We start from the raw sequence: 26,099 nt of genomic DNA on the forward strand, positions 1-26,099 counted from the left end.
TTTTGTATAGAAAATCACATGGGTGGCTTCTTTTAAAATGCCATTATCTGGCTTGAAAGCAAGAGATAAAAGGACGGCCGGGTAGCAAAATTATATTTGCTTAAATTCTCCCCCCCCCACTCTCTCTCCCTCTCTCCAAAAGCATCTCTCTTCAGCTGGGTTCTTGTCCATTCCAGAGATCGTCTCTTTTAAAAACATACCCAAATTTTCATCCTTCTGGTTTCTAAAGTATCTAAAATTAATTACTCAATTTCCTCCCTCAAGGTATGTTCCTTAATGAATGCCTCCTCCCCCACCCCCGCAGATCCGCCCCAATATCCAGTGGGACTTTGGAAACACGCAGAACTCAAGAGCAGCACTTGCACAGGCCTTTTCTTTCCTCTGTGGCTCCTACAATCAGCCATCATTCTAAGATGGAGGCTATCAAGAGCGCTGCAAGCAACTCACAGAGTGTTGCAGCCTTCAGCCCTCCAACCTTTCACGGCATCACTTTCAATGACCCCCCCCCCCACTGCTGGCCGTGCAATCCTCTGCCCAAGTTTACTCGCCCGTAAATCATCGTGTTGGATCTCATGCCACACTTCATATAAACCTTCCAAGTTAATATGGCAGGGATGTCCCTTTCCCCACAGCACTCAGAACCCAGGAGAGGATATCCTTCATCTAAATTTGCAGGCGGGTTTCCAGGAGCAAACGGCTTCCCCCTCCCTCTCGTTGGATCTGCCCAAGAGCAAGAATCCTTGGCCGGGGCCAGGTACGCGTCCGATTCTCCCAAGATCCACGCCTGGACAGAACGGCATGGCCAACCGCAGGAGCCCTTTCGAAAGGTCAGAGGGCACCACTTTGGGGTGTGTGTGTGGCCCCCTCCCCGTTTAGAAAGGCAGCCCCCAGGGACCTGCAGAGAGACAAGGAGCTGAGAGGCGTCGCTGGCCGGCCAGGCAACCAGCCTCTCCCTCTTTAGCCTTGCAAAGCACGCAAAAGGGCTTGATTTATTCATGCGCTTTGCTGCACGCTCCGGAGCAGGCAGCAGATCTCCAGGCCCTGCCAGCGTGATGTCATAGTTTCTCGAAAAGAGCAGCCTCTTTAACGAGAATCTCCTCATTTCAGGCCAGGCCTAATTCCAGAGTCTATTTTAAGGTGCCATGGATGTCCGAGACAGGATTGATTCCCCGTGCCTGTCACAAGCATGATGGGCTGGCTAATGAACTCTGCCCACCAGGAGCCGGTTGGCAGCGGCCGGTCCTTCCTCGTTCGCTCGCACAGAGCCGGTGGCTGCCAAAGGCTCGGCCCGCCCACGTGAGCTGCCCTCCTCCCGGTCTGCTCCGCTCCCCGGGCATTGGTATTCAGGACCAGCTTTGCAGCTTGACAGTGCAAAAGCCCGGGCCCAGGAGAGCTGTGCTACAAATGCACCAGCAAGGTCATTCTGGTGGCTTACGAAAGCAAGAGCGGAAGGACGGAAGAAGCGTTCTGCTGGGTCAGGCTGAAGGCCCCTCTAGTCCAGTGTGATGCTCACGTCGTGGCTGACCAGCTGCCTGTGGGAAACCCACGAGTAGGACAGGAGCGCAACAGCCCCCTCCCACAGTCCTCTTCCCAAGCCATTGGCGAGTGTCAGCATGCTGCCCCTGAGACCGGAGGGAATGCATAGCCATCATCCTGGCTACTACCCCTGATAGCCTTCTCCGCCAGGAATTTGCCCAGCCCCCCCTTTAAAGCCATTTACTACGCCCTCCTGCTACCAACTGTCTCTGCAGAGGCCACCAGTGAGGGAGGAAGCAGCAGCCAGGCACCTCTCCACCGTGCCTGGGTCCAGCTCCAGCTGAGAGCCCCCTCCCTCCTGCTGTCAACTATAACTGCTGAACTTTCCAACTAAGATTGTAGTGCCTGAGTTTGCTTTCCTTTCCCCCCTCCTCCTCCTCCCTCCCAATCCCCTTTCCTTTTGTGTCATGTCTTTTAGATTGTAAGCCTGTGGGCAGGGACTGTCAAGAAATACTTTTGTAAGCTGCCGTGAGAGCCTTTTTTGGCTGAATGGCGGCATAAAAATCCTTAAATAAAATAAATAAAAATAAATTTGTCCCTTTAAAGAGGGGAGAAGAGGCGGTGGCAGAGACAGAGAAATGGGGTGACAGAAAGAGAGCGGAAAGGGATGAGCCCTCCTCCTACTTTGGGTGCTGGTCCTGCCCACCCTGCTATTCAAGGTGCTGAACCCATTTTGGGAGATAGAATTCAGCACCTTGGAGAGCTCTTTTTGAGTTCTGGCTGGTTCTGACTGAAACCCAGAACGGATGCACAGCCCCACTGAAATTAGAGCCACCACCCTCCACTGCTCCAACCACGTCTCTAAATTCAAATAAAACTCCAGCCATTCAAATGTCTGCTGCAACCGGCTGTGCTGAACTTGCAACGCAGCTTCTAACACTGAGCGACGGCCCCTTCCTGCCAATCCATGTCAATCTGCGTAAATGCCACGGCTGCCTTTCACAAAAAGCAGGTTGAACAACATTTGGGTTGTCACTGAAAGCACTGCGGATCCTGCCACAGGGACACCAGTGGACTGAGCCTGGAGAAGACACGGAGCCTGGATCATGCAACGGTCATCACCACCAATAACTGGTGGTGGTGGTGGTGGGGAGTTTGCTTCTGAATCTACCTGGATGCAGGCCTCACCTGAAAGCAAGAGTTTGGCTTTGCCTGGTGGTGTGGCGGAACGAGTTAGACGACTCTGGGGATTTGTTTTCTTAAATCTGAAGTGTTGAGACTAGGAGCTAGACCCACCTTGCTTTTGCTTCTGACAGAATACTCAAATCAAGCTACTGCTTTCTCCACATAAGAACACCAGAAGAGCCCTGATGCTGGATCAGACCAAGGGTCCATCTAGTCCAGCACTCTGTTCACACAGGGGCCAACCAGCCATCAGCCAGGGATGAACAAGCAGGACATGGTGCAACAGCGCCCTCCCACCCATGTTCCCCAGCAACTGGTGCACACAGGCTTACTGCTTCGAATGCTGGAGGTAGCACACAACCATCAGGGCTAGTAGCCATGGATAGCCTTTGACAGTTTGCTAGAAAGGTGCCATAAGCATAGAGCACTCTCTTAAGGAAACGGCGTCTGTCAAGGCACCTGTGGGGGACAGTAGGTGGGCAAAGGAGCACAAAAGATCAGCCCCCCCTCCCCAAAATAGCATGCAGGGATTGGCTCGACAAAAACTGCTCAATTTCATAAGTCATTTACTGGAGATCTGTGGTGGAGTCAATTTACCATGCACTATGTCTCAAAATAGCATTAGAATTCAATTTCAGTACCACCACCCATAAAAAGAGAGAGTCAGGCTAAACTTTGTTGCACAAGGACATAATCATAACAAAAATCGCACTGCCTTTGGTTTGATTTTGTTCCCCACTGAGCTCTGCTATTGTCAGGCACCGGCTCTTGCAGCGAGGAAGGACTCCTTGAAAGCACCAGCGATTCCACCAGCCTGGGCTCCTAAAAGCTGCAGCTGCAAAGATGGAGCCTGGGGTTGGTGGGTGGGAACAGGGGAGGGACTGGTGAAGCACCCCAACCTCAGAATTGGGGTGGGTTAATCAGATTACGAACCTTTGGCCTCCCCGCGTTGCAAGCCCCAAACCTCCCAAAGGATAGAAGTACTGTGACTGCAGTCTCCTTGGGGGAACTCTGGGATAAAAAGGCCATGAGCAAAAATATTTGGCAAGTTGAAAGTGAGATCTGTGGGGGTGAGGACGGGCAACTTGTCTGCCACCCCCCCTCAAATGCTGCCAAACCTTTAGGATCCCCCCACCGCTTGCTTATCTTTCCTCCCCTCAAAATTCAAGCGGAGCAAGAACCACTCCATTTACCTTGATATTACATTTTTGGTGCAATTCAGAGGCATGTCACACATGGCATGTCTTTTTAAGGATCTAGAAGAGAAGCCACATTAAGGAGAAGGAGACCAACAGCCTCACCTGTCCAGTTCCGTTGACCCAGAAAACCTATTCTCAAATTGAGATCTTTTCAACCCTGGTACCCAAGCGGAACTGCCTATAAATGAACCCAAGAGCACAGAGAAACCTTCTGACCATCTTGCAAATGTATTCAAATGCGATGTGCTCTCGAGAGAAGAAGCCAGCAGTGGGCTGATTTGTACACGCGACGCTCCCTTGAGGGAGCACAAAGCAGCGGATGCCTTCCATGCTGGAACAAGACGTTTTAGATTCCTCGCACAGCGGAAGGACTTTGCAGTCAAACGTGCAACTTCCCAGTGGGAGCATCTGGCTGGCCGGGCGTCAAGTGAAGAGAGGCCGTGTGCTCTATGTGTAGGAGGAAACCAGCTATATCTGTCACAGGGTAATGAGCCCATCGCTTTGAGGTTGTTTTGTTTTGTGCTGTTGCGGTCCCAGATTGGGCCAGTAAAGGTGGGACATGCTGAGGCCAACTCAGTGCCATCTTGAGGGGCAAAGCTGCCAAGGGATCTCAGTCGCTCTAGAAAAAAATCCGGATGCCTCTGGAGGAAGCGCAGCCCAATGGCCCATTTGCCACTTCCCACGCAGGCCAGGTTTCCAGCCTGACTCCTGACTGTTGTTCTTGGCCCTGCTGCTATTCTGCGTGGTGCTAGACGAGGCCACGGCAAATGGCGGAGCTGCTGTGCCCATAAAACGGCAGAGCTGCTGCTCTCAGCCGCCTGAGTCAGATGTAAAAGTGTGGACGGTGCCTTGTTGCCTTGAAAAGCCAGGAGCACTAAATTTGCTTTTCATCACCAGCCACCGGCACCCACTGGCCACGTTTGGTGCCCTCCTTTTTACGGGTCTCTAATAACAAAACCCCAGCAATTAGCAACCACGCCACATCCCAGGGCAGATTGGGAAATGCACCGGAGGATTTATTTAAGTGGAAACGGGAGTGCTTGGTTCTCTTCCCAGCTTCGCTTGCGTGAACGTCAGCTTTCTTGTATGCCCAAGGAATGAATCTTTCCCACATGTGCTGTGTGTGTGTGTGTGTCTGTGTGTGTTTAAAGAAAGCCAGGGTGCTACAAAAATAGCAGAAATCTCTGCAAAAGCCAAGTGGAATTACATTTCCACCTCACGTCAGCAAAGCTGGTTGTCTATACCTTGCAGCTTTTCTTGCCATTTTCAGAAGGAGAGAACATTAAAGAAATAACTTAGGCCACGTGTTATAAATGACATTATACGTTGAAATGTTTCCGGCCTTCCTAGGAGCCACTCCGCCCACTTGCCAAACCCTCCGCTTCCACTGAGCTAGAGCATCCACAGAAGGCGGCCCCCACCTCTGATTGCCACCTGAGGCCTCACCCATCCGACAGGTGTCAAAAGCCTTGACACTGTCGGAGAACACGTGAAGCGGAACCCACATGTTTCTGCCACCGTTGTTGCAGCCACAGGGCACGCGGAGGTTTCACACGGGATATTTGGGGGCCTTCTCTGGACTATCAGGTGCGGCGCAGCAAAGACACCGCTGTGGAGGAATTGGTGGTGGTGGATTAAACAGGTGCCGACCCAGGGGTCTTGCCTTTCCCCGTTATTCAGCAGCCAGACGGCTGCAGGGCAAATACAATTCTTTCTCAGGCCCCTGGGATTGGGTTCGTTAGATGGGATGTCTTTGTAGAGAGGTTACAGATTTAAGAGGGTGCAAACGCAGGAGGGCAGGTGGGCGGGCGCGGCCCTCTGCATGGGGACCAGCCCTTCTGGTGGGCAGGTGGGCCCGCATTCTATTCCCTCAGAGGGTCATTGGGCTTCATGATGGACCTGACCTGTCAAGCAGAGAAGTAGGAGAGAGTGGGCTGGATTACAATCCTTCTTGAGGTGCTAGATTACTAGGGCTGTGCTCCGCTTCGCTTCAGATCGGAGAAGCGATAGCGAGGCAGCCTGATTCGCCTCTGACAAAGGCGGAGACGGATCGGGTTGGGGGAGCTGTGGATCGAGACGAAGCGGATTGAGACCAAGTGGATCCTTCACCTCGATCTGGAGCTCCGAAAAAAAGGTAAGTGGGGGCTTACTTGGTGCTGCCGCAGTCCGTGCGGTGACGGCGGCAGAGCCAGGCAAGGGGCAGGGCGGCTTACCTGGCTCCATCGCGGTCTGGCGGTGCCTTCAACTGAAGCTGAGGCTTCAAACCGGAAGACCAGGCCGTGCTGCGCTGCGGCCTGGTCTTCCTGTATGAGTCCTCGGCCTCAGTTGAAGATGCCACCAGACCATGACGGAGGCAGGTAAGTTGTGAGGGTGTAGGGGGGCCTTACCTGGCGCCGGCGCTGCCACGGAGCTCCAATTTGGATCTGGAGCTCCACAGTGGACCATAGGCGGATCGATGCGAGGCGGAGTGGACCCTATCTGGAAGTTGAGGATTGGGAACCGGAGCGGATCAGGGTGTCCATGCACAGCCGTATAGATCATGATGATGATGATGATGATGATGATGATGATGATTAGGACTTTACAAGGAGCAGTATTCAAAGGACACCTCCCCACTTGTACCCTGGAGAGCCCAGTCCGCCCCCTTAGCATCCTCCCACTCATTCTCGCAGCCGTATTCTGCCGCCCCTGCAGGGCAGGCCCCGCAGTCTACCGGCGGTGCTGAGCAGCCGGCCCCAGCAAAGGCTCAGCCAGTGAAGGGAAGCCCCTCCTGAAAACGAACGGGCCCCCAATCCGGCCACGACAGGCCTTGAGCCCCACTCAGGTCTGGGGGCAGCAAACAGAGAAACGGTGTTTACAGAGGTGCCAAAGGAGCACGCCGGAGAGCACCGGGGGAGCCGTCAGAGCGGCTGACGCTCAATGCCCGTCGCGAGCATCAGCAGAGACAGCGGCCCGACATCCCTCCCTCCTCTCGTGCGACGGAGGCAAGCAGGGCCCGGCCTGCCCCCAGCACTGGCTGCGGTGATGCAAAGGGGAGATGACAGAGCGCAGAAAGGCGGCAGCCAGGCGCTCTGACAGCGGTGGTGCCGTCTTCCCTCTCGCCCGCTCCCGACAGCTGCCACAAAGGTGTAGCCAGGAAGACAAGGGGCCATCGCTGCAGCCACCTCCCGCCTCCTTCCGTGACTCCGGCGTTTCCATTGCTCACGGCCAGGCTGGCAAAAGGCGAGCGCGGCTGCAGGGCTTGTGTTTTTAGATGCCAAGGAGATGGAGGCACAGCGGCACTGAGGCTGATGGAAGCAGGGATGGCAAAGGGAGAGAGAGGAAGAAGAGAGGGAGAGAGATCTTCTCCACTCAGGGTCACCTCCTGAAGCTGGTGGGGGGTGGTTCCAAGACCTGCATCACTCTGCAACGCACCCTTCCCTTACAGAGCTCAGGGCCGCCAGATGTGGGGGAGGCGTCATCTCTCCGCCGTGGCCAGAATCTGCCCACACAGAGGCAGGCGCCCAACTGCGTGGGAGCTGGCTGGCCAGACCGGAGCGAGGAGCCTCCAATCCCCCTAACCCCTGACCTGTTTCTTGTCCATTGCAACGCGCCCCGACCCGACCGGCACCTCCTGAACCCGGGGGTGGAGTGGAACGCCGTCGTCCCCTGCTGCGTCCCATCTCCTGGCTCCAAAATCAGATCACAACAGGCTTAAATTGGCCTGTTGAGAAGCATTAAAAATGCTTATTTTAGAACTGTGCATTTTGGAGAAAATGCATTTGGAAATCCGTATTTTAAGATAACATCGGGATTTAAATGCACATTTTCATGCAGATTTCTTGTTGGGAAAAATAGGGATTTACTGTCACAGGCCAAATGGAGGCCCCGTTCTTGTTCCCTGCCATTCTGAATTCAGGTTGGGGGGGGGCTGGGGGAGTCTTCCTTATCTCCTTCAGAGAGTCTGAGGTCACAGGCAGATTGGATACCTGAGGGCCGGGCCAGGTTTGTAGCAGGCAGAGCAAAGGAGAGCGTGGGGGCAGCCTTTCCCACCGGGGAGGGGGGCAGAATTCTCCATGCTTCCCACCCCCTCCTGCCCGTCAAGCCTTGCAGAGATGAAAAGCAGCAAGTGGCCCCCCGTCCCTTGGAGGACGCCCCCCCCGCCCCTTCCGTGGCTTGCTCGGAGCCTCGTTTGCTGGGGGCAGGGAGAGGGCTTGTTTGGCCCGGCCACAAAAGAGCGCCGCCCAGGCAGCTGGCTCAGGGCTTCCTCCCGCACAGCCATTCCTTTGCAAAGCTGACAGAACGTGGGCCCGGGCGGCACAAAGCCCCGAGCACCGCGGAGGATTAGTCAACTGACAAGCTCTGGATAATAAGTCTAATTAATAATTTCCATCTCTAAGGACGCCGCATCTCATTCTGCTTCCATTTGTCTCCTCTCTTTATCTTTGGGCTCTAACAGTCAGGTCCTCGAAATTATGACAGACGGCTGCAGATTGCCAAGAAGGGTTGCGGTAAACAAACGGCCAGGGGAGCGTCTCTCTTGCCTTGAGTGGGACTCGGGACGCCGGACACCCGGCCCCGGCCCTCCCGTCTGCGCAGCCTCCGCCCGCACACTGGCCTGGCCCGCCAGAGGCACCCGCCTGCACAAAGGGAGATGCCGTTCTCCCGAGGCCCAGCCACGTGTCCCCCACTCAAAGGTGTGGGGAACCTCTCCAAGTAGACCCACCTGGCTCCGTACGTTAGCTAAAGACAGAGCGGCCGCAGGCAGGAGGAACGCCCGTGAGAACGTCAAAACTAAGAAGTCCCTTTGGTGTGGTGTCTTTTATTAACCATTGCAAACTGCTCTGGCAAGGTTGGGGGGGGGGCTGAGGAAAGGGGTGAAAATGTTGTGAAGGGAGGAACGCCTAGTGGCTTTGTCAGCCATGGGCACACCTGGAAGGCAGCTGATTACCTGCCGCTGCCCCCGCTGCCCCCTGGCAACGCCAGCTTTCAGGAGGGAGGCTTTCTCTCCCTTTCTCTGGTGTCCAGACTTAAGTTCGGTTCATCCTAAACTTCGGGAATTTCTTTTAAACGTGTGCATGAAAACTCACACAGAATTCATGAAAACTCACGCAGAATTCATCGATACCAGCGTGCGTGTTTCTCATAACGCCTTGCTACCATGTACGCAGTTTCGCCTAATATACACATCAATTGCAAACAACTTTCCTAATCAAATACATTTCTGAATGTTATTTTCCCTAGTATATGCATTTTTGTAGGCATCTTTTTTTTCTTATGGGCAAACTCCATCATAAAATTTGGAGAGGTGTGTGGTGAGTGAGAGCCAGTATGGTGTAGTGGCTAAGGTTTTGGACTGGCGGTCAGGAGATCCTGGGTTCTAGTCCCCACTCGGCCATGAAACCCACTGGGTGGCTTTGCGCCAGTCACACACTCTATGCCCAACCTACCTCACAGGGTTGCTGTTGTGAGGATAAAATGGAGAGGAGGATGAGGAGGATTATGTACACCGCCTTGGGTTCCTTGGAGGAAAAAAGGCGGGATATAAATGAAATAAATAAGAGGTGCAAATGTCAAAGAGGAATGGGCTTTCGGTTTGCTCGTCGTGGGTTCAAAGTGTCAGATTAGGTGCATTAAAGCATTAAGCTGTGAGCCAAAGGAATTTCTCCCCTGTCCTTTGGAGGAGGGTCCAGGGGCCTTGAGCCGGGAATGCTGGCAGCCAGACTGAGCCACCACAGCAGTTCTCCGGAAGAAGAGCTGCCAGAGCTGGGCGCCCGTGGCCTGTGGCTCAAGAGAACCACAGAGATGGGGAGGAGGCGCTCCAGCTTCTTCCCGACAGGCTCAGCCTGAGCTCTGCACTTTCTCAGGCGACGGGAGGCGTCCAGAGTGTCTCACTTCGCCCTGCTAACAGCCCAGACTTTGTCCGGGCTCTTCAGACTGAGAAAGCCCTGGTGGGAGAGGGAACTGCTCTACGGCAGCCGTCCCTTGGACTACAACACCAATGCAGCTGGGGAAGATGGGAGGGGGTCTCTTTCAGTGGTGCTGTTCTGTTCCTGCTCCTGAAACTTGACCTCGCTGAAAACCCAGCCCAGAGGTGACCTCTGCAAAACCAGGCTCCACCAGCATTCAAACGTCGCCTTGGGAGGGCCTGGAAAGGCGGTCGATAAACATTTTAAATATTTTGAGTGAATAAACAAACCAACAACGCCAAGCCCCCTCTGCAGTAGAGGCAGAGCAGAACAGTACGCCCGAGGGCGAAGCCATGCCAAGACGGGCAAATCCATATACTGAACGGGATAGCTGGCAGTTTCAGTGCCGTTCCTAGGTGTGTTCATAGTTGCAGCCACCTCGTTGCAAATTCCTTGGCGGGCCGTTTGTGTGGCCTGGTTTTCCTGAATCCTCTTCTAGGAGAGATGCCTCCTCATGCTTCTCCCTCTCCCCTCCCTCCCCCTCTCCCCCTCTCTCTCACTGCTGCAAACCTTGTTGCTTCGGAAATAAAGGATCCCCAACACAGTCAAATCAAATAGCAAACATGCTCCCAGCAACTGGGGAGATTTCCCCTTTCCCCTTTTTATTTTTTTATTTTGTACCGGCATGAACATTCAGCAATTCATTTCCTGAGCCCGGCTGCGCTGCGTTCTTGTCAAGGAAAAAGGTATTACTGACCTCCCTTTGTTATGACTTCTGTTGTCACCTTATCGGCCCAGCGCAGCAAGGAGGAAAGATAGTTTTGAAAAGACAAATAATTAAAGGGATGAAATGTGAAGGGAACAAAAATCTACAGTTCAGTTCCATTTAAGATACTGGGAAGTCAACACTTACAGCCAAGGTGCCAATTTGGAAACCTCTCTCCACCTTGTTAGGAGGCGATAATATGTAGCCCCAGGCGAAGTTCACAAGAGCTTTTAACACCCTCCTATACATCAGGCAGACATATATGACCGGTGCCTACTTACTAATCATGATTTCAAGGGGGAAAGGTGGTGGAGGCAGCGGCGGCTGTGTGAATGTGTCAGAGTTATTGTAATGGAAGCACCCCACACCCATACATGTGTTTATTGTACATTTATGGATAACAAAAAGCCGGCGTTCCCACTTACGACCTCTTTTATGGCCCAGTAATGTACTCCTCTCCCATGGGGATGGGGGCGGGGGGAAGAAACGAACACGTGCCATTCACGGGGTGAACTCCCGCCCCCCTGATAAAAGGGCACCCCCTGCTGTCCCAGCATGCCTTGGGGCCAAGAAAGCCCCCCCCCCGGTCTGCTGATGAGAGGAGAGCAGTGTCTTCCCCGTGACCCCCGGGCCTCTTCTGATGAGCTCAGGTGGGGGGGGGAGGTCTGTAGCAACCCCCTCCGCACTTTCCAACGTGGAGCAAAGCTGTGAGGTCTGTTAGGGGGTGGAAGAGCCCGGGGCCCACCAGGCATCTGCCAGACAGACTGCACCGTCCCTAGCCCTTCTCTACCCCCTGCTAGACCTCGGCCTCCTCCCTGGCCTTGAGGGGTGCTCATGTCCCCCCCTGCTCTTGCAGGCTTTTCTCAAGGAAGAGGGTTGCTGCTGAACTCACCCCACAGTGGCCCAGACCCTCTGCAATCAGAGCCGGAAGCCTGAGAGGCCCTCGGGCTGAAAGAGGTTCAACATGAGAGGGCTGAAAAAGGCTCCCCTCTCAGAAAGGAGAATTATTTATCTCCTGTGGTTTCATTGCCAGCTTTCCTCTCAGTTCAAATCAGTGAACACAGTCCTCTGCTCCACACTCAGAGTTTATTCTATCGACCCCAAGAGATTCTGGCCGGTTCAAGTTCACTGAGGGAGCTTGGTGGCTGTGCCAGGATTTGAACCCGGTATCCCTGGCTGTAGTCTGAAATCTGACTGCTACCCCCATGCTGGCTTTCCCAATGAGGCACCTTTCCAAGCTGGATATCATTTTGCACAGAGGCTTAGTAGGAGCAGCAGGCCAGGGCAGGGCAGCTGCTCACGAGCCCTGTGCCAGCAGCCTAACACAGTACAGCATATTCAGCCACTGAATAGTGTTGGTGGGAGAAGGGGAAATCCAGAAATGTGACACTGGACGATAGAGCCAATACTAGCTGGTACTTTGTGCCGGAGCTTCTGGGCAGGAGCAGTTTATCTGAGCAGTGAGAGTTGGGATTTTCAGCAGCAGCAGTAGCAGCAGCGTTAAAAGCTCTAGATCCACCCTCTATTTGCCATGATGCTTGTTCTGACGTGGACCGAGGGAACGTGGGAGCCAATAATGGGAGAGTGGTTTTGCATTCTTAATTACCAAAACAAAAAGTTATTTGAATGAACTGTTTCTGCTGGTGCATCAGACTGAGAAACATGAAGATCCTGAGAAACAGTGTTATCGGAACACATTCGGCAATTTCCATGTAACGATAAATTACTACTTTCAAACAACTTTCAGTGGACTAGACATATTCGTCCATTATCACCGAAGCAACACCATGACAACAAACAGATGTATTGTGGCAGGAGCATTCATCAGCTAGAGCTTACTTTGTCAGCTGTGTGAATTGTTATCCTCAGTCGGCAAGTATACACACAGGCACAGTTAACACCCGTTGTGGGAGAGGAGACCCTTGTCTTGATTGAGCCTTGGATAAATACAACAAACTTACTGATGAATTCCAAACCGCTTAGAGACTCTGCATTCCACCCTTTTCTTTTTCAGAGGGCTTCCATCCTAAGAGTAATGTAGGCTTTAAGGCTGAGGAACAGAGCTGTGGTGAGTCCCGAGACCCCACAACCCCTGCTCTTCTACTGTGCAACTGGAGGGGGGGGGGAAATTGGTGTGATATAGGTGGAAGACAGCCCGACGCGTGGCAAGCTGCAGCCAGCCCTGCAAACACATAACAGCCAGATGTGTTTGAATCTCCCAAGCTACTAATTCTCAACAGCAGAAGGGAAACACTTCTGTTCTGCCATTCAACTGGGCCAATATTGACAGCAAAGCCAACGCACATTCCTGGCTGCCTTACTACAGGCTTATTTTCCATTACTAGAAGTCTGGCGCTGTCTAAACACAGCCGTGTTCCTGCACACACCCGCCGCGCACGCACACACTTTCCCTTGTCAGAGAAGTCTCAGTCGAGGACAAACAGAACCCTCTCCAAGCGTTTGGAAAAGGTCCCAGAGCAAATTGCAACCAAAGGAGAGACACCCCTTTGCCGGATTAAGGGCGAATGGCTGGAGTTCATCTCCTCCTAGAGAAAGAAGAGATCAGGCCACAATTTGCTAATCTCCCCTATGAGGAAAGGTGGCAGCAGCTGGGATTGTTTAGTTTGGAAAAAAGGAGGCTGAGGGGGGACATGAGAGAGGTGGACAAAATGATGCCTGGTGTGGAGAAGGTGGAGAGGGAGGCATTTTGCTCCTTCTATCAAAATAATAGAACACTGTGGGGGTCATTCTCCCATGAAGCTGATTGGTGGGAGATTCAGGACAGATCAAAGGAAGTCCTTCTTCGCACAGCGCAGAGTTAAATTATGGAATTGGCTCCCCACCCCCCCATGCACGCTGGCAAAGGAGGATGCTGACCTGATCCGGAAGAGCTCTTTTCAGGCTCTGCCAAGGTCTAAAATAGGTGCAGCTTCTGGGGCAGGGGGGGATATGGCACAAGCCACCCTCCAAAGCAATCTCTTCAGCTAGAGGAAAAGTTGGTGGCAATGAAACCCTCCAGTGTACCTGTTTTCGACCCTCACAGCTAAATGCGCCCCCCCATCATGAAGAAATAAAACCCAGCCCTCGCGACCCAACACGACGTGAGCCCCAAACCACGCAGCTGGAGCAGCTGCACACAAACGTTTCCATGGACGTGGCCCACCCCAGCATTCCTGCGGTGCGGTCAACATTGGTGGCACTTCAAAGAGTTACAAAAGCTAAAGGTGAGCCTTGTGCTCAGCTGAGCTGGCTGGCAGGGATGGGACTTGTAGTCCGATATATCTAGAGGGCACTAGGTTGGGGGAGGCTGTGCTCTGAAGCCCAAGGTGGCTCTCCTGCCTACGTGCAGAATGCCCTGGCTCCCACCCCAGAGGGTTGCATTCAACACCCAGCTCCAGAGGTGTTCCGTTCGTGATTTTTGATTGTCGGAGGCCCAAATCACCGGTCAGGTCCAGCAGAGAGAGAGAAGCCATCTCAGCTCTGGCTGGTGCCACTGGGGCAGTGCAATTGCTGCCCTCCAACACAGGAAGGTAATTCTTTAACGCTCAAATGCATTCTAAATATGCCAGAGAATAGAGTGGGCCTCAAAGCGGGGGCGGGGGGAAGCTTTTGGTTTTGCAGCCTAAACTGAATTCTGCCTGGCAACTGCGTGGGTCTCGGGGTTCCAAGAGAAAGAAAGGTCACCGCCGGGCACCTCTCAAAGTCCTCTCCCTGCTGCCAGGCCTGAAGATGAACAGAACCAAGTGATTCTCCTAAACCTTCTCCTCATCTCTCATTCTCTCTTACTGTCAATGATGTTACGCTTACTCCGGTCAAGGAAGCTCGTAGCCTTGGCTTTATATTTGACTCCTCGCTCTCCTTTATTCCTCATATTGAGGCAGTAGCTAAATCCTGTCGATTTTTCCTGTATAATATTGCCAGGATTCGATCATTTTTGTCTGTCTCTTCTGCCAAGACGCTTGTTCATGCACTGGTTATTTCACGGTTGGACTACTGCAACCTTCTTCTCTCTGGCCTTCCTTCCTCTCACATCAGTCCGTTGGTTTCTGTTCACCACTCTGCCGCAAAGATCATCTTCTTGGCTCGCCGCTCTGACCATGTTACTCCGCTTCTGAAATCTCCTCATTGGCTTCCAATTCACTTCAGAATCCAATATAAACTTCTCCTGTTAACCTTCAAAGCTTTTCACGGTCTAGCTCCTTCCTATCTCTCCTCTCTCATCTCACACTATTGCCCCGCTCGTGCTCTTCGCTCCTCTGATGCCATGTTTCTCGCCTGCCCAAGGGCCTCTACTTCCCTTGCTCGGCTCCGTCCATTTTCTTCTGCTGCCCCTTACGCCTGGAACGCTCTTCCAGAACATTTGAGAACTACAAGTTCAATCGCAGCTTTTAAAGCTCAACTAAAAACTTTTCTTTTTCCTAAAGCTTTTAAAACTTGATGTTGTGCGGACTTTATACTGTTAGTTTTACCCTACCCTGTGCCTGCTTACCCTACCCTGTGCCTGTTTGCATTCTCTTCCCCTCCTTATTGTTTTACTATGATTTTATTAGATTGTAAGCCTATGCGGCAGAGTCTTGCTATTTACTGTTTTACTCTGTACAGCACCATGTACATTGATGGTGCTATATAAATAAATTAATAATAATAATAATAATAATAATAATAATAATAATAATAATAATAATCGGCCTCTCTTCCACTCTGCCAGGCTCCAGAGTGGATTCCACCATCCAGTCTTGATGTATGGGGAGGCAGGGAGGGGGGTTAGGCAGTTTTCTAGCCCTGCTGCAGGCCTTGGAGCATGTGAGCTGAGAGTCTAGACTTGGCTTCCCCAACCTGGTTTAGGGAAACCCAGTGATATCCCAGGCTCAACCCCAGGCTTCTCCCTCATGTGTCTGTGCAATAGTAAGGTCCCCACCCCAGAACTGTTCAAACAGGTGGCCCTCACCATGATCACCAGCAGTCCAGGAATCGTTTTACCACCGCATCTGCCACATGCATGGAGCGGGATTTACAACCTAGCTAGGGAACAAGGAAGGAGAACTCTTGACGTAAGAAATAGGTGTGAGTTGAATTCGTTTTCAGTGTTAGGGGGGCGTTATGAATTGGGGGCAGTAAGCCCCTTCCGTTCCCCACCCCCCAGTCCAGGTACGGGGCCTTGGCACTCTTCTAGCCATGAACGCCGGCGGGCAGATACTTAGAGGGCCATGGAAATATTTATAGGTTCTGTGTTCTGAATGTGTCCTGCAGCATTTCACTGCAGTGTTGGTGTTGACAAAAGGTAATACAGAGGGCTGAGAAGCACAGACACAAACACCAAAGGGGATGGTTTCGTCTGGCTGGCTCTCCCCCTTCTCTCGTACCCACACACTCACTCGCACAGACACTGCAACACTCAACTCCACAAACACAGTATGGGGGGAGAGAAAGCAGACACCCTGGTAATTCAGCTGCTCTATTGAGATATCTCAGGAGGCGTATGCGTGTGCGTGTTGGAGGGGGTGGAGGTAGAGGGGAGACATGATGGAAATGAGCAAAAGCGTTGGGGAGTCAGGTGTAGGAGGTAGGGATGAAAGCTGAGAACAGGATGGTGATGGTGTGGGAGGAAGGATGAAGAATGGGTGCATGCATCCGTGAAGGATACGTGCACAGCTTCTTGCAGTCTTCAACGTCCCTCTGTTACAATTCACACATGCCCCCACAGACGCCTCCAGATGTGTTGGACTACAACCCCCATCATTCCCAACCTGCATGGTTGTAGTCCAACACATCTGGAGGCCACCAGGTTGGCGACGGCTGCTTTAGCATTAGTACATTGTTCAAAGTTGTTCAAGAAGCTCTACAGAGCATGAAAAACAACACTGGCGATGAGATAACTGGCAAGGCTAAGAAGCCACACAGGCAGCTGTCGCGGCTGCTGTTTTGATGTGCAGAAGATTTCAAATGTTCAGTCCTCCACCTGAAGTGGTACAGTCCTGAACCAGATGCTACTGTGCAGAGGAAGCTCCTGATCATTCCTTCCCCTGGGACTGGCAGTCAGGCGTTTATCCGCCTTTGTCCTAGGCACAGGGGGATTAGGGGACTTAAAGCATTAATTCAGAATGATTAATTGATCAGCTCATTCATTGTAGATTAAGCTGGGGATCCTTAAAGAGCAGTTTAGTTGGAGCTCACCTTTTGCCTAATAGTGTCCCTGTTCTGATGGTGCTGTTGAACACAGTCATTGGGTTGTTTCTTGGAAAGAAGAAATGCTTTGCTTTGTCATTTCATTCAAGGGGGAAAGCAAGATTTGTTTTGGTGGACTTAATCTAGGGCAACCAGGCACAATGGCCCTGTGAGGTAGTTTAGGCTGAGAGAACAAGCACGGATGTGGGTGTGTGCTGAAGCCCACCCTGAAAGCTCCATGGCTAAGTAGGGATCTGAACCCAGTTTCCCCTTGGTCCAGCTCCAACATGATGGCCACGACGTTACGCTGATTCACTAGCCTCAACATACTCAGCTCCTGGGCTTCCTTTGCCTCTTTGTGATACCGGATCAGCTAGGATCATGCAGTGAAGCAGAAGCCCTTTCATGTCGAAAGATATAGTGCTACACCAGCAGCAGCAGCAGCAGCAGTAGAATCAATGATTTTAAAGAGGCACCAGAAATTTTCTGAAGAGTGGAAGGTAGCGTGGGTCCCTGGACTTTGCTCCCCTCCTATCATGAAATGACAAACTTTGCACGTCATACTGGACCTCAAGAAAAATGATGGAAGGCAGCGTGGGTGTTGGAACAACATCCCCACGATGAAAGATGATCATGTTTGCGGCTCAGAAAAAAAGACGCTTAAGGGAGAGGGCAAGGGAGAGGTCCGGATGATGGCGCCATGATGCTGCTGAGAATGTGGACACGGGCGCCAGGGAGCATCAGTGCGGAAGGGCCACCCATGCCCTGCTCAGCGGGTTCCCATGGGAGCCTCCAATGGCCACTGTCGAAAGCAGAGTGGCCTTGATCGGATTCTGCTTCTTTTGCCATTCTGAACAGAATGCTTTTGGGAACCAGCTGGGAATCATAAAGCCCCTTTTTGTGTATTAACAGGAACTCTGCATGGAGGAAGAGAGGCATGACTCCAGCTCCATCCATGCAAGTAGCCAGGGGCGTCCGGATGCTATGAAGCCCGCCCTGTGCATGTGTGTATGTGTTTTGCGGTTCTCGGATGGATTCGAATTGTGTGCTTTTCCCTCCTGACATGCAGAAAAACATGCAAATAATTCTGTAAAAGGTTTCGCAACAATTTATGTAATTTATGTTAGTGTGTAACATTTAGCGCATTGCCACCATTCCATTCAACTCCCACCCACCCCATGTATATTTCCAAGCATGGCACCTGTCTCAGCAGAAACATGCATCATTTTCCTTCGAATAAATTTGTGTACAATTTTGGAAAGTAAGAAAAAAAATTAGGTCCAAAGGCTGATGGACTCTATGCAGCCCATGGAGGCGGATCCAGAGCGGATTCTGCAGGTGGGAGTCTTAGCAATTCGAACTCATTCTAGTCCGTCCCGGATGACTCTCGCATCCCTACAAGTAGCGTCACAGAGGTGGTAGCGTCCCAGCCCCCCGCCGCCTGCCCACCAGGGGAGGCATCCTCAGGAACGAATTGTATGCAAACCAGGACGTGGGGCTGGGCTCCCTCAGGCTAATGCTCTCACAGGCCTCTTCGGTGCATTGGGAGCATCTAGACGCCTTCCCTGACCCAATAACAAAAAGTTGAACTTACTTAAATTATCTGTCTACAGGCATTAAAAGTGAGTAGCTCCACGGCAAAGAGCCTGCGGGGGAGAAGGCGGAGCATAAGACCTCCCCACCCACCGCCCCACCATGGAAGACAGAAAGTTGAGATGCTTGTGGGTCATCAAAGGTAAAAACAAAACAAAAAAGAGCAAAAGCCACAGCAACAGAAAGAAGACACATGCATTTTTAAAGGAATTTTCTAATTTTAAACAAGCAGTTGCCATGAACTCGGAACCCAGCTCTGGACAGAGAGTCAAACACTCACCGCCTTTATAAATAGTTTGGTTGGCATCGCTCTTGAATGGAAAGGGGGAAGGAGGGAGGGGGAAAAAAGGATCCCATGACCTTAGAGAGGTTGAACAACAAATTGCAAACGGAGGGGCAGCTGCGGTCAGGTGAGCTAATTCTGTGTTCCAGGCTCCACACGCACACTAAGATGGAGCTTCTCTACCCGGCAAAAGAATTTGAGAGTCGGGAGCTGGAGCGGTGGGGGGGGGGGGGGAGGGAGGGAGGGGAGCCCACTAGGTGCTTTTGACAGTCAAAGAGAATGACAGTGGGGCGCCCAATTTCTAGCCTCAAGTAGCACAGATGGCCACAATTGATGGGTTTTGAAATGACGTCCGGCCCGTAGATGCTCAGGCGTCACTTGGGCAGCCCAAGCCCTGAATTCCCCTCTTTGTCACCACCTTGAAACAGAAGCGGTGGCAAACAAGGACTCCGAGATGGTCAACGGTCTGTTTGGCACCACAAGAGCGCTCCGACTTTCTTATCCCCGCTTTCACCTTTGACGCTGAATGGAGAAGCTGCATAGGTGTCTGAAAGGGAACGATCCATTCTTGGACTCTCTCTCTCTCTCTCTCTCTCTCTCTCTCTCACTCACACACTCTCTCTCTCTCTCTCTCTCTCTCTCATTCTGTCTCTCTCTTTTCCAAGTTGTGTGACCTTGAGGACACCATCAAAGGATGCCCATTTCCACCAGGAAGATGCTCGCATGAATCACAACACCGCTTGTCCTTCCACAGCCACGAAGGCACAGCCTTGTCCTTGTGGCTGATTGAAGCAATTTGGCCCCGCGTCATTGCTCATGAATGGGCTCAGGCAGAAATGGACGTCCAGTGGGCCTTGCCTGCATCCCAATCAATTCCCCGGTCTGGGGAGGAACCAGGGGGGGATCTACACTACTGCTTTTAAAGTGCTTTTAAAGCAATGTTTTGAAACCTGTGTCCTGGGCCCCAACAGTTGTCAAAACTGTTATAAAGCGCTTTAAAGCAGTAGTGTAGATTCCCCCCAGCTAAGGAGCTACCAAGCAGACATTCCCAGGAAGGGAATGATCCGCGGAGCGGGAGCCTTTTGCGGGGGGTAAACAGACATGGAAGGTCAGTGCCAGAAGTTATTTCAAACACAGGCCAAAGCAACTGCGCAGCATTCAGAGTAGGCTCTAAAGTGCTTCATGTGCACCATTTCATTACTCCTTGGGTTAACCCGGAAAGGAAGGTGAGTCTATCATCCCCATAAAGCATATGTGGGGGCAGGGAGGGCTGCCACATACTCCTCCTCCATGCAAAAGACTCCTGCACATAGAAATCAAGCTGCCAGAAAAGAGATCTACCCCAGCTTTCTCCCTGATAGACTAGCTTTCTACACCCAGAGAAGAGCAATCAATCCTGAGGCCCTTCTCCACTGAAGAGGCCCAGCGTGCAGGAGAGGTTACCCACCACCTCACCTGCTCCTTGCATGAATTAGGCCTTAACTGCCTGGCTAAACAGAAAGAGTGGCTTTGTGTTTCAGAGGTGAGACTAGCAGACCAACCCAGAAAGGCCCACCTGGAACCTCCGTTGTGGCCTTTTTGGTGCCAGATGAAGACATTTTCCATTTCTTAGGACGTTTTAGTCCTTCAGTCTTGTTTTTAAATGTGTGCTTGCATTTTTAGGTATTTATCTTTCTGCTGCGTTTTATTGTGTTTCCATTGTATTTTAGACTTGTAAAGGTTTTATATCATGCTCATATCATGCTATATTTTAGGTTTTTAATTTCTGTGAAGCACCCAGAGAGCTTTGGCTTTTGGGCTCCTTCAAAATACAATGAATGAACGAATGAACGAATGCAGATATGTCCTTTGCCTTTTCCACTGGGCCTTTGGGCAAAACTTTTTGCTCTGCGTGATGTTTCGTGGCCCACCTGTTCATTTCTGCCTCCGATGTCACTTCAGGCAACATTTGGTGGAGGCTTCCGGGAGAGGGTTGGGGAAGCATCCTCAGATCAGTCCCACGGAGGGACTTGGAGGAGCGGGAGGGGGAGGCCTCGGCCTGGCCGTGGTGTGATGATGCCAATAGTGCAGATTTCATCTGGAGTTTCATTCGGAGCTTGGTATCATGCCATCCATCATAGTCACCAGCAGAGATGGGAGTTAAATAATCCACGGAGCAGCTGTCTGCTGCCTGAGGCAAGCTGGACAAGAGTTTTGTGGCTCCAGTTCAACAGGCAGTTGGTTGAGTGCAGAAATGTTGCACAAGGAGCGGGAAAGATGGAGGCAGGATCTGGACCCTATCAGACTCCCAGGGACGTCATGGGAGGTGCAATGGGGCCCAAATGGGCATGTCATGGGGATTGGAAAAGACGAATCTGTTTTCTGAATTTTAAGGAAATGGCTTGGTTTGCTGAGGCAGACTGGCCATCTCCCCTTGCCCCGGACAGGGATACAGTGCAGCGGCCGTTCAGCCGTGTCGCGGACACAGGCGTCACAGGCCTACAAAGGCCCAGCTCCGTTGGCCTGCTGTTCAGCACTTCCAAGTCCCCTCCCCCCCCCAACCTTCTCCTACTGCCCCAGGGGCTCCTGGTTGGCAGGGAAATAGCTGGCTTCATGCCTTTCAAATGGTCACAGAGAAATAAGACGCCAAAAAGCCTCCGCTTTGCCCTCCTTCCCACCCCCAGTGAAGACGATCACAGTGAGAATGGTAGTCCAGGGCCAGGGGCTTCACGGCCTGTAAGCTTCACACAAGGTGGCTCTGAGCAAAAGACGATTCACGATCGAACCCCAGCCGATGGAAGTACTGATAGTTCAGTGGGGGGGGGGGTTACGAAGAGACTGAGCATTGCATTTTGGAGCTCTGGAAATGCTCCTCCATGTTTCTGTCCACGCACAATCCCTACTTTAAGCACCGGCACATTTCGTTCGCCACTGATTTCGGTAAGCCTTGGAAATAACAGCCTGCCCCACGTGACGGCTCTTTGGAGCGACCCGGAAGATTTCAGGAAATAAAATAAAGGGGGGGAGGGAGAAAAAGACCCCCTTTTGCCTGCCCCAGTTGCCCCACGGCCATCGCTTCATCGCACATGGCTGCATTTTGCCATGTGCTGCATTTCCCCTTGATTGCCGGTATCATCTGATTAACCCAGAAATCCACACAACCAAAACCCTGGAAGATCCGACTGATTCCACAGGAATTTATTTCCATTAAGGGTGGGACCATTAAGCACACTTTCTCTTGAAGTTGAGCACCGTTCTTAACAACAACAACAACAACAAACAACAGTCAATCAATCAGTCAATCAATAAGCCGCAAAACCGTATAAGCATCCCAAGTAGAAAGCGTGTTGAAGCCATTGGCCAGGGCTTAGTAGGCACAAAGCCCTCAATAACTGATTTTTTTTAAAAAAATGGTATTATTATTTTTTGTAGTTCAATGGAAAATGCAGCCGTCCTTTGTCCTGCCCTGCCCTGCCCGCCCCCATGCCTCCTCTAAATGTCCAGAGCAGCAACAGTAAAAAGGAACCTCCCCTTTCACTTGGGATCATGGAGCCCATTTTACACCGATGCACGGAACAGATCGCATTCATATTTTTTTAAAGAGGTTCCGAACACAGCAATTGTGCCTCAGTCACGACACCAGAATACAAACTGGAAGGGGGAGTTTCCCCCAGCTCTGCCTTATCGCAAACCATCTCCACTCCCAGCAAAGCCAGTCGCTTTCCAAAGAATGTAGAAACGCCAGAAACACAAAGAAGTCACAGAACACTTCCACCAACCCTGCTTGAATGACTGCTGGAAACCTCACGAAGGAGTGGAGGATGGGCTCAAGCAGCATCCGCCATCCCTCCGCCCCTCCATCAGAATTTGTGTGCTGGACTTGGGGTGGCCAGTGGGCAGGTGGGCCTGCAGGCTGAGTGCCACCACTGAGCCCTGGCCAAAGGAGGGACCGGCAGGGAGACCCACAAGAACTCACTTAAAAGCCAGCAGCGCTTTGGGGGATCTCTTCTCACCTCTTGTGCGAAGGCTTTGAGAGGAGTCCTGAACAAGCTGTAGCTGCAGGCCATGTGGACCTCCATCTCAGACTTCTGCCTCCCCCACAGCTTGAGCCTAAAGGAACTCATTGCTTTTATTGTTTCAGCCATCAAGGAGCCAAAGGAAATGGCGCCCTCCCCAGAGCCCCTCCCAGTTCAAGCACTGGGGTCCACCAATTTCCTCCTTTGGTCCACTTTCTCTCGGCTACTCATTGCTCTGCCTTTGGTGCAAAGCCTCTAGCCCAGGGTTCCTCAGTCTTGCTTCCCTGTGCCTCTGCAGTGGCCTCTTCCAAACATCAGACGGACATGCAAGGATCAGAAGACGCTTCACTCATCAAACCCTTCCGGGATGTGTGGGACATGCAATCCCACAAACAGATGTTTGTTGAAATGGAAACACCCCTTTCATTTCGAACCACACAGAAAAGAAGACGCCAATGAAAACGATACAGAAACGATACACCTTCCCCGTTATCCAAACAGATCTGGATCCATTCAAAACCCGTAACGGTGATTTCACCAGAAGATAAAAATACCACGTTGTCTTACCTGAAGAAGCCAGTAGCACCTTCGGTGGAAAGTTGGGATGATTGAGGAATGGACGTAGCAGCCGTAGAGGCACTAAAAAGGGAGAGAAGTGAAGAAGAAGAAGAAGAAGAAGAAGAAGAAATTGAGAGTTAGAGGATGAACCTGAGAGCAGACCAAAAAAAAATGGCTTGTGTTGAATTCTAAATTAAAAGTCACTCATTCCCACACTCTGGCTATGTGTTGCCTTTTTGTTTCGGAATTTTCCCATAAGACAATCTCCAGAGATCATTTGCTTTTTCAATCAAGGAGTGATCCAGATGTGATATCACTCTGTCTCAAGGCTTGTTCATCTCAGTGCACCCACACGGTGAAGTTAGTGCTACAGATGTGAACTTTTGGGTACACATGGATGATGCCACGAGCGATGGGGCCAGCAACCCTCTGATCCCTGTGTGGAAGGGAGGCTGGCTGAGATGGCCTGACCCACTCCTGTTTGGCCTTCCCTTCCAATGAGACGTTCCGCTGCTACCATGTGGAAATCCTTCACCCCTGACCCACCCCCAGCTGCCTCCACCAAACAGCCTTAAAACCCTCTGGGTCTCTTGTAAATACTTTTAGGAAATGAGGGGTTTGGCTTCAAGGCTTTGTACACATCCAAATTACCCACATGTTTAGTTTTTAATCGGTTTTTAATGCTTTATGTGTGTATGTTCTGTGTTTTAGAGTTTTAAATTTTGTATACTTGTTTTTACCTCAATTTTAGAATTTCTGTAAACCGCCCAGAGAGCCCTGGCTATGGGAGTGGTATGTAAGTGTAATAAATAAATTAAAAATAAACCCAACAATAAAAGAGACCACAACATTTAAACATCATTTTAAAAAATGTATTGAATAATAATAATAATAATAATAATAATAATAATAATAATAATAATAATAACAATTATTATTATTAGGGTTTTAACATCTGAAAGGGTACAAAACACCCCCTCCCCAAAACATAAGAACAAAAGGGTAAGAAAACAGCCAAAGTTACATGCATCCAGCGAATCCTGACTGGACCATCCCTATTTTGCCCAAGTTCTTCCCAGCAAGATCAGAATCCTCAGCTTTTTTTCCTTGATCCTATTTCATCCCTTCTTCCAGCCTATCAACTTCTTCTTCTCAATCCCTCTCTAAAAAAAATGCCTTTTGTCATCAATTTTTTACATGTTAAACCAAGCCTGTGCTCTTGTAACTCTGACTAATCAGGAGGGCTCACTTTTGCCTTAATTAAGTCCCCATGTCTTTCTTCTGACCTCTTTGCAAGAAAACTAAAACTTCTTGTAAATTACAGGCTCCACAATGCAAACAGAACCCTTTTTCAACTTCCTGCCCTCTGCTTGCTCTGCAGGCCTTTAGGCCCAGTAGAACTGTAAAGGCACAATCCTAGGCAGGCTTAGACCAGCAGGCCTGGCTAGGGGATGCTGGGAGATGCAGGGCTTTTTATTTTCTATCTGAACTTGCATAGGATTGCATCCTAACTGAACATTTGAACTTTGGGCTTTACACTGACCAGAACACACAGAAAGGAAATTAACCCCATAACATCCAAACTATATAGAAAATTATAAGACCATTTGCATTTCACCTGCAAGGAGGTGAATCATTAACAAAACATAACTTGGGAACAAATACAGAATTTTCTTTCCCTACAATCTGGGGGGGAAATATTACTGCTGTAAGAACTGTCCTGTTGGATTCAACTATGGCCAACAAGATGCCACTGAAAAGAACAGAAGGCGGGTGTGGTAGACACATCCCCCTTTTAATCGCATGACTGGTGGATGATCAAAGGCTGACAGCCCTGGAATATGGAGTTTCGGTAATGAGCATTTAGAGTCCTGATCCACACTCTGCAGTGCAGATACACACCCGTTTTGCCAACCCTAATTACAACCATAATTAATTCATACCCCCATAATAGAATGCACAATAGTTGCAGGGTATCAAGACTCAAGTGCATTGTGGGACAGGCCCAGAAGATGCCAGGGTGTGCGCCCCCCCTCCCCCCGGCTAAAAGAGAGAACTACAAAGAAACCAGCCAGACCACCGAAACCAGGGCCCCACAGCCAGGTCTATGGGCACTGCTCGCTTGCTCATCTGAGCAGGGATGTCCCTGCTAACGCAGCATGGACGGGGTTAATTAGGACCTTAATATTCCCCCCTCCTCTGCAGACTAATGTGTTGCATGTGCAATGCAAATACCCATTGGTTTCCCTGAGCTTTTAACCTCTAGTGTATTTTTTTCTTGAAGTAATAAATAAATTGAAAATCTGCTGCAATTGTTTTTAGCGCCACCTTCTGTTGGCTATTCCTGGACATTCAGGATAGATTGGAAGAAGAATGTTTTCAATAAATACATAGATGCATACCTTGATCATGCTCTCTCTCTCTCTCTCTCTCCCTTTTGCAAGACTCTCATGTTTCTCAACTGTTTCATCTTTCGCTTTCCCCGATCAGTTGGAGTATAGCTTTATAGCTGTCTTCCCCAACCTGGTGGCCTCCAGATTTGTGGGACTGTCATCCCACACATCTGGAGGGCACCAGGTTGGGGAGGCTGGTTTAAGAGGAGAAGGAAAAGGCCACAAGATGGGAAACAGAGAGACTCTCATAGATATGTGAGACATTATTGGATACGATTCTGTGCCAGGAGGAGCAAATTCGTTCCACCACTGCAGAAGAACCAAAGGCAAAGACAGGCCCATCTGATCTGGGCTTTTGAGTCATTACACACAAGCCTCCCCCCACCCTTTTTTTTAATACTGCCTCAGCAAGCGAGTTTAGCACCCTTCAGTGCCAAAGCATTTTAAAATATTAACGCCATTAAGAGCTATATGCACTGTAAATATTTTAAAACGAGCTGCTCTGTGTAAATATTAGCAACCCCCGGATGCCATAAAGCAGAGGATTAAGATAAAGCAGTTTTCAGATAAAGCCAAACTTTTGCTTCCTGCCTCTTTG

The 26,099-nt window shown here is 50.9% G+C and overlaps 1 protein-coding gene across 1 annotated transcript in view; it reads right to left on the minus strand.

Moving 5' to 3' along the window:
- CAMTA1 (calmodulin binding transcription activator 1) overlaps positions 1-26,099 on the minus strand; it is a 696,337-nt gene that overhangs the window by 177,659 nt on the left and 492,579 nt on the right. Inside the window, exon 5 of the mRNA XM_063145348.1 lies at positions 23,118-23,189. Coding sequence (XP_063001418.1) covers positions 23,118-23,189 — 72 coding nt within the window. The remainder of the gene's footprint in view (positions 1-23,117; positions 23,190-26,099) is intronic.

Source organism: Elgaria multicarinata, chromosome 20 (genome assembly GCF_023053635.1).
Source record: "Elgaria multicarinata webbii isolate HBS135686 ecotype San Diego chromosome 20, rElgMul1.1.pri, whole genome shotgun sequence".
Lineage (NCBI taxonomy): Eukaryota > Metazoa > Chordata > Lepidosauria > Squamata > Anguidae > Elgaria > Elgaria multicarinata.